The 9,096-nt window shown below is 32.8% G+C and overlaps 1 protein-coding gene and 1 long non-coding RNA gene across 2 annotated transcripts; both read right to left on the reverse strand.

The window, feature by feature from the left end:
• Positions 1-459: 459 nt before the first annotated feature.
• Positions 460-2,670, reverse strand: LOC134271152 (uncharacterized). Its single transcript, XR_009992964.1, has 3 exons — positions 2,638-2,670; positions 744-955; positions 460-605 (listed from the first exon to the last, which is right to left on the reverse strand). It is a non-coding gene; the product is annotated as an uncharacterized LOC134271152 (long non-coding RNA).
• Positions 2,671-2,851: 181 nt separating this feature from the next.
• Positions 2,852-8,226, reverse strand: LOC134271153 (fibroleukin-like). The gene is made up of 5 exons (XM_062753405.1): positions 8,103-8,226; positions 6,947-7,098; positions 6,686-6,782; positions 6,166-6,333; positions 2,852-2,892 (listed from the first exon to the last, which is right to left on the reverse strand). The coding sequence occupies exons 1-5, from the start codon at positions 8,224-8,226 to the stop codon at positions 2,852-2,854; spliced, it is 582 nt and encodes a 193-aa protein (XP_062609389.1).
• Positions 8,227-9,096: the final 870 nt, after the last annotated feature.

A 9,096-nucleotide genomic window follows, 5' to 3' on the forward strand; every position in this document is an offset into this window, starting at 1 on the left:
TATATATATATATATATATATATATATATATATATATATATATATATATATATATATATATATATATATACAATACATATATATATATTATTATATACATCTTAACTGTATATATATGGTTCTTTTTATATATTACATCTTTATACAATGAAACCTATCTTATCCGACATGTACGGGGAACAGATAACAAATGTCGGAATAAACAAGATGTAGTATTGCAGCGTGTAAAGATCATTGACATAAGTATAAATGAGAAATGGAATTGAATGGCGGACCCCATAGTAAAAACGTATTGCAAATGTGTTGGATTAAACAGATTCCACTATAATAGGTTTATTATCTGTCCAAACATCATCATTTATCAGTTTTTGTAAATAGCAACGAAATAATGATAATTTCAAATTTATTACAACACATTTAAAGTACATCTTTTACTGAATACATTCAGTATCGCTTCGCAAAATAGTTAAACCCCCTTTATTTACCGAAAACATATTTGTTTACATGTTTATTACTTGATGTTTAATATCTAAAAAAAATCAGCGTGAGAAATTAATCAAAAATCTTCTTTTGAGGGCTTGCATAATCCATATATGATCTTTCATCTGTAAAAAAAAAAATAAATTCTTCTAATATACATGTATAATGGCATATGTTTTCTACTAAAATAAAACCTTTATAACTTAACTTTTCACAGTTATACAAACATAAAAAACTTGTTATTAAGACTGAATGATGTTTACCTAGTTACGTTTGACCATCATTAACGTCCTCTTTAATGGTATTCCACGTACTGTAGGGGCCCATGGAGCGTTAAGGAAGGCTCTGTTACAGCGGATAAACCACCAGCCTCCTTTGAAAGCAGCAGCACAGTTATTATCACTCCACTTGTCATTATCCCTGTCTGGGGTCGAGAAGTACATCCCAGCCGGATCAGGGCCTCTCATGCTGTCTCCTGAAATACAATATTATAACAATATAAATAGACACAACAGTCATCTCCAGTCAATCTGTCATTATCTTCTCATGCTGTCTCCTGCAATACAATATCATAACAATATAAATAGACACAACAGTCGTCTCCAGTCAATCTGTCATTATCTTCTCATGCTGTCTCCTGAAATACAATATTATAACAATATAAATAGACACAACAGTCATCTCCTGTCAATCTGTCATTATCTTCTTATGCTGTCTCCTAAAATACAATATTATAACAATATAAATAGACACAACAGTCATCTCCAGTCAATCTGTCATTATCTTCTCATGCTGTCTCCTGAAATACAATATTATAACAATATAAATAAACACAACAGTCATCTCCAGTCAATCTGTAATTATCCTCTCATGCTGTCTCCTGAAATACAATATTATAACAATATAAATAGACACAACAGTCATCTCCAGTCAATCTGTATATTATATATATGCTGTCTCCTATAATACAATATTATAACAATATAAATAGACACAACAGTCATCTCCAGTCAATCTGTAATTATCTTCTCATGCTGTCTCCTGAAATACAATATTATAACAATATAAATAGACACAACAATCATTTCCAGTCAATCTGTCATTATCTTCTCAAGCTGTCTATTGCAATACAATATCATAACAATATAAATGAACAGTCATCTTCAGTCATCTGTCATTATCTTTATGAAAACAATATCATAGCAATATAGATACACACAACAGTCATCTCCAGTCAATCTGTCGTTTTCTACTCATGCTGTCTCCTGAAATACTATATTATAACAATATAAATAGACACAACAGTCATCTCCAGTCAATCTGACATTATCTTCTCATGCTGTCTCCTAAAATACAATATTATAACAATATAAATAGACACAACAGTCATCTCCAGTCAATCTGTCATTATCTTCTCATGCTGTCTCCTGAAATACAATATTATAACTATATAGATAGACACAACAGTCATTTCCAGTCAATCTGTCATTATCTTCTCATGCTGTCTCCTGAAATACAATATTATAACAATAGAAATAGACACAACAGTCATCTCCAGTCAATCTGTCGTTATCTTCTCTTGTTCTCTCCTGAAATACAATATTATACAATATAGATAGACACAACAGTCATCTTCAGTCAATCTGTCATTATCTTCTCATGCTGTTTCCTGAAAAACAATATTATAACAATTTATTATACCTCTATTGATAATGCTCGAATTTGATTGGCTGGTAAGAAAACTCCAAATGGTATTGTTTACTGCAATACTGACCTAGGAATCATTGCACGTGGGATATATTGACCCGGTCATTTTTTTTAATGACCGCTAAAAATGACCGCTTAATCAGAAATTCATTTTTGAGTGAAGTTAATGCTAAAAATAATAATTATTCGAAAAAAAAAACAACATTTTTTTTTAAATTGTGCATGGTCTGTTTTGCATTACATAACAGAATACGGTAAAATATATCGTTACAATTCAGTTCAATAGAATGTAGAGACGGCTCTTAAAAGAGTTCAATTCTGTGCTAGATTTTGAGTGAGTATTCTGAGTAGAGGAAAAGTAATCGTTAGTTATAACAATGTATGTCGCTATCAAATAAATATTGTTATCATCAGTAATCATTATCAGTAAATCATGATGCAAAAACTTACACGACTTGCAGACGCCAATGTAAACAACTTCGCTATCCGGTCTGTAGCGAATCCCTATCCCGATCAAAGAAAGAATTGATAACGGTTAGAGATTCATACTTTTCAATATATCGGTATAATAAAACAATTAATTACCCCTTGTGAGTTCAACATGGTGAAATAAGGACCCTCGACCTGAAATACAATATCATAACAATATAGATACACACAACAGTCATCTCCAGTCAATCTGTCGTTTTCTTTTCATGCTGTCACCTGAAATACAATACTATAACAATATAAATAGACACAACATTCATCTCCAGGCAATCTGTCATTATCTTCTCATGCTGTCTTCTGAAATACAATATTATAACAATATAAATAGACACAACAGTCATCTCCAGTCAATCTGACATTATCTTCTCATGCTGTCTCCCGAAATACAATATTATAACAATATAAATAGACACAACGGTCATTTCCAGTCAATCTGTCATTATCTTCTTAAGCTGTATTACGTCAAAGATCTTGCAAATACTGTTAATGTGAAAAAACAATAAATTTCTCTTTCTCCCAAATATCCCTTTACTATTCAGGGCGTGCGGATTTGGACGCTGTCATGAAGAAATTTAATATAGTGGATTCCTGATTCTGGGTCCTTCCTCTCATGAACCTTTCGATTTTTTGCAAAATATTTGCTCTCTAGCCTCCTCCAGAAAATAAACTGTCTCCTCGAATTTGAACAACAATACCACTAATATTTAAGAAATTGGATATAAATCTGTCTTTGTGCTCTTGCAATTCCTTGCTTTTGTCAGACCTTTGCTGTTTTTATCAAGTATATTTTATGGTAAATTTTGTTTTGAGGCTTTTAAACAATATATTCAAGTTCCATTATCTGTTTAAATATCATGCAAATGTGGATAACTGGATAAAATTACTAAATGTGGATAAAATTACTGATATCTTAAAACAATTGTTAAGACATTCGTACATGTCGTTTTCACTAATTTTTCAAAATAAAGGGTGACCTTTGAGTACTAAGCTTTTTAACCATCAAACGTTTCTTAAAGCAGTATTAACAGCATTTTTGAAGATTTTATTTTGCTGGTAAAATGTGTTATTTTGATTAATCTGTATGTAATCTCAACCCCTATGATCAATAAAACCAAAATAAAGTTTAAAAAATGTTTCATTAGAAAAAAGAAATGTTTCAGTACAACTGAATATACATTATTATATAAGAAATTATTGTTGTACAATACGATAATAATACAATTTGGCTTCAATCAAAGCGTATAAAAAGCTCTTGCATTTCAAATATGAACAACAGAATATCATAAATGTTCTATTTTTCTGTCATTGATATAGTTAATGACAAATTTGAATTTTTTTCTGACGTCAAACATTCAGCTCATATTGCTTTAAAAACAGTGTAAACTACACCCCGAAATGATGTCTATTGAATTTGCTATGTGTCTTAAAGTCAATCACACATCATCAAATATTATCGGTTGAAATTTGGCAAAGAGTATATAAGTTGTTATAATTTTTTTTTGGCAAGGACGGTACCCGTTTTTGATGCCCATTATTCAATTTTTTTATCATTGAAATCCAACTGCTCATTTGTTTGTAAAACAGGCATTGAATGCTGTAAATTTCACATATTTCAATGAATATTTCTTTGGGATTTTTAACAAGTTTTACAGCAGCTTTAATGAAGCTTTTATTTTCACTCTATTTACTTCTTCTTAACCACTCATTTATAATGCAGTCTCAACTTCTCACTATGTGATAAAAAGTGGTCACATAAACTGTTATAAATTCATTAAAGATTAAACAATGAGAGAAAGTCAAGCTTAATGTCATATGATATCTGTATTATATGTCATACAGTTATGAACATTATTTATTGAACAGTTATATTGCTATTGGGATGTGTCAAGCTGGAGTTTACGGTAGATCACTCGGTAGACGCTCTCTCCGTGATCGAGAGGTCGTGCCTTTTTATCTCGGCGGCGACTGACCTAGTCGATAAAATGGGTAGCAACTGATTCTTCGCTTTACGCTCGGCACTTTGAAGTGAAAAATGCAGGTCCTTCTGATGAGACCGTAAAAACCGTTAGTGGCAGGCGTTGGCAGCAAAGATATCCCTCACTGCTCAATGACCCTAAGTGCCGAGTAAAGGTCCAAATTTGAAGCCTTTCACCGGCATTCGGTGACGTCTCCATATGAGTGAAAAATTCTCGAGAGGGGCGTTAAACAATATACAATCAATCAATCAACTGGAATGGCAAACATCAACGTTGCAAGACGCTTTGGATTTTACAAGACCGAAAAACCGAAAAATCATCCAAACATAATGGACACGTTTTCAACAATCTGGTAATACTAGGGATCGACCACACTCTGGGCGTCCTCGTGTGACGTTGCGTCAACAGGACAACCACATTAGACTCGTGCACCTGAGAAATTGGTTCCAGACAGCAAGTGTGACTGCTAGAACCATTCCTGGACTTAGACCAATCAGTTCAAGAACTGTGCACAATCGTCTGCGAGAGCACAACAACAGACCAAGACTTACAGCTATTCGCACAATACTTTTTCATCATATCGCAAGACTAGCGTGGTGCAGACGACATCTGCAATTCACACTACAGGATTAGGCCAATATTCTGTTCACGGACGAGTCCAAAATGCATTTGCATAGAAGTGACGGCCGTTGAAGAGTGTATCGTCGCATTAGGAAGCGGTACCAGGACGCTTGTTTTGTGCAACAGCGACAATTCGGTGGAGAAAGAGTTATGGTATGGGGTGGAATCGAGCATGTGGAAGGACCCCTCTTCAAATCGTCAATGGAAATTTCTCCGGCGTGCGCTATCGAGACAACATTTCTCAGCGCCATGTGGAACCTTTGATACAGGGACAAAAAATCACATTACCTTACAGCACGATAACGCAAGACCACATGTTGCATGCGTAGTTTTCGTTCATTAGCATGCCGATGTCTTGCCTTGGCTAGCTGTTTCCCCCGATTTCTCGCCGTTTGCTAAATCAGCCAGTGACGCTGACTGATTGAATCCAGGCCTTAATCATCATCTGACACAACATCCCCCAAGCACATCTGAACACTTTAGTGTCTTCATTGAGGCGCCGTTGTCAAGAATGCGTTAATGCAAATGGTGGTCACACAAGTTATTGACTTTCTTAAGTCAATTTTGGATACCAGTGTCTATCCAGTGTTCATAAATTGACGTTAACTTTATGAATTATCAAATGTTGTTATGAATGCATTTGTTAATGGTATTACAAAAAATAAAAATTTGTTCATTGTTATTTTTATTATTTATTCATGTATAAAATACTGCACAGTTTCTTATTTCCGCTAGTATATTAAACATGTTTAATTATTGTGGAATCGAAAACGTAAACAAAATATCAGAAAGAATTTTTTCAACATCATGATAATATTTCAACACAAAAGGTATTATGATAATATACGTAAGTTGAACCTAATTTTAAGAAACTTAACGTGAATACACTCACCTAAGGTCCCCGTAGCAGCTCCTGTAAGAAAGAGTTGATATTTTCCTGCTTCGTCGGAGACAGAGAATCGGTCGTACATTATATACTGTGTTGTACCATTCTGGAGAGTGATGGACACATACAAGGATGATGAATTTTCTTTTGTTAATTGATGGATAACGTCATTTCCTGTATTAAGATTTATGTGAAATCAGCTGAAAAACCCATTGCATTAACATTTAATTCTTTTTAAAAATTGAATCTACCGTAATGAAAAATCTTTTTTTTTTTCCTTCGCTGTAGACTAAATTGCTTAATTTTGTCTCATAATAATATGCCGCTAAATGATATTCTTCTTTTCTTTTTCTTTTCTAATTATTTGAGAAGTCAATAAAACACGATATCTGAATATCGTAGAACACACATTACCTAGTCTTAAATTTAGATCTTTATTACGCTTTATAATTTTTACCTGCCACAAGATTTTTTTTATCTTCGAACTCTGAAGGAATAAAAAGTTCTTATTTACATTTACACTTACCAACCCAGACATCCTGTTCCGGTGAACCAAAACCATTCTTATAATCCGCCCAGTTCCTGTCAAAGATCACGGATCCGTCTACGCGTTTCTGAATGGCCTTTGAAAATTAACATGCATAACAATTCAATTTATTGCTTGGAACAATTAATTATTATGATATAAACCCAATATATTCATAATCTTTATCTTACAATCTTAAAACAACAGACCCAATTTAAGTTGCATTATTTATTTTTTTTTTTTTTAGAAGAAACTACATACCGTCCACCCCCCGCCCATTGTCGTCATATCGCAATATACACTTATTGGAATGGTTAATGTACTGTAGGGGTATATATCATACACCCCTGTGATGGTTTGTCCGTCCTCGTGAAGATCATTGCAATCTTTGGGAATGGCAGAGAAAACAAAATCTAAAAAAAATGACGGGATCATGTTATGCGTATGTACAAGAAGTGAGAAGATATATAATCCCTGCATGATATATGAAAGTTAATAACTGCAGCTACAATGTTAACAACATCTACCATGCAGATTAGGTAAGTTGTTCCTCATTATCTTAAATCATTTTTTTTTTATTTTCTAATTGCTACAAATCTCTGATTTATGACATAATTAAAAGTATTTAAAATAATATACAACTATTTTCAATACTCCGTGGATTGACAGAAATGTTAAAGAGGGATGCATTTTTAGATCAGATGTTATACCATTTGGACCATAAATTAGATGTTAAAAAATATAGTAAAATCCACGATATCTACATTTTTTGTATGCTATAATGTATGTGAAATTTAACCTTTCGTATATTTCTAAGGCTGATACAATGACAATGTTTCCCAACACAGTCTATCAAATTCAGACTGACTTTATAACAGATTGTAAGGCCTATATTTTTACAATGAATTGTCCTAAAACTTTCCGTTTTCCAGATCAGGAGAGGGGACACACTGTGGAATTGACCGATCGACAGAGGATGTTTACTCCTCCATGGCACAAGATTTAATCTCACTCTCAAGATGCTCATTCCTCCATGGCACCTGATCCCATATCTGAGTTTCAGTGGTCCGTGTTTGCTCTGCTCCTATTTTGTATTGGACTTTGAGATTGAATACTGTTCGTTATCTCCATGTCCTCAGATTTCAGGACAGCTGTTTTCAAGATAGCAATTTCGAGAAACTAGCTTCAGGTAAGTTTTTTTCGTTGATTTTTTTTTTTAGTTAATTACATGGCTATAATTTTCTTATGGTTAAGAATGATCCTCATAACAAAGACTAAATGAATATTATTTCTTTTTATGTTGAAAATACACATATACCACTTAAAAAGAAATGTCAAGAGAATAAGTCGTGTCTTTTCGAGAAGAACCTTAAAAAACAAAGAAGCAAACAGAAAGAAGAATAATATGTGTACATACCATTATCTGAGTAGTATCTCCACCCGGCCTGCTCAGACGTACCAGACGTTAGACTTTTCTTGTGGGTTCGACATTTCTTCGTTTGCGAATTAAAACCGAAGAAGACGCACTCCCTTTGACACATTGCGGCGCACCCGGTCAAAGAATGAGAATTCTGTTCTCCTAAAATCTCATAGTTTGATATTTTATTATTAAACTCCATTATTGCAATAAATTTCTGAGAAATAATGCTTGCTTTAGATAAAGCTAAGAAGCCGACCATTAAGGAGATAACCCATCGACTGCCCATTTTTTTTTTTTTACTTTTTTAAGATAAAAAATTCTGCGTTCTTGTGAATCCTGAAATTTCTGCTAATTGGTCTTTCAACAGCCAAATATATATATCGTATCTTAATCAATGAGTGAAAAATGATTGGCTTACTGTTACGTTCTCTATATTTTACTGTTGTTTAAGTATCGATTTTTTAAGTTTATGAGAATTGTCAATTTTTTTTTTTTTTTTTTTTGAAATTGCGATTTAAAATTTAACAGAAGTGTTCTGTTGTTTTTTAAACTAGTTAATGTCTGTCTTGTTATACAGTGGTTTTTGTTATCATTAGCTATCTTTAAATATGGAAAATAAGTTTTTATTTTCTTGAATCAAATTAAAAATAAATTAAAAGAAACAATTATCTGACTCTCAGTCATTATTAATAATTTATTGAATTATTTCAACTTTGATACATTAGCCTCTAAATGTTAATGTAACACAATATATCATCAATGGTTTATTCAATTTTGAATTTATTTCTTCTGACAGTACAGAGCGATTCTTAGAAGAACGAAAATAACAAGAGAACTCTTTCAGTATCATACTTGGCGTGTTACATGTAAAATAATACCTTGGTTTACGAGACCCAAAATGGTGAATAGCTAAGATTGCACATGAATCTCACACACATTATTTTATCTTTAAAAGTCTGACGCAATATCCTTTGAGTTTGTATAAATACGA

The sequence above is a fragment of the Saccostrea cucullata genome, unplaced genomic scaffold (genome assembly GCF_032062105.1).
Source record: "Saccostrea cucullata isolate Sc308-1 unplaced genomic scaffold, CSIRO_AGI_Scuc_v1 ctg9312, whole genome shotgun sequence".
Classification (NCBI taxonomy): domain Eukaryota; kingdom Metazoa; phylum Mollusca; class Bivalvia; order Ostreida; family Ostreidae; genus Saccostrea; species Saccostrea cuccullata.

Excerpts from the sequence above, each read along its gene's own strand:
- LOC134271153 (XM_062753405.1), bottom strand. The coding sequence starts at position 8,226 with ATGTGTCAAAGGGAGTGCGTCTTCTTCGGTTTTAATTCGCAAACGAAG. Across the intron at positions 7,099-8,102 it reads GAGATACTACTCAGATAATG|ATTTTGTTTTCTCTGCCATT; the intron begins GTATGTACACAT and ends CATTTTTTTTAG. Across the intron at positions 2,893-6,165 it reads AGCTGCTACGGGGACCTTAG|GTGACAGCATGAAAAGAAAA; the intron begins GTGAGTGTATTC and ends ATTGTATTTCAG.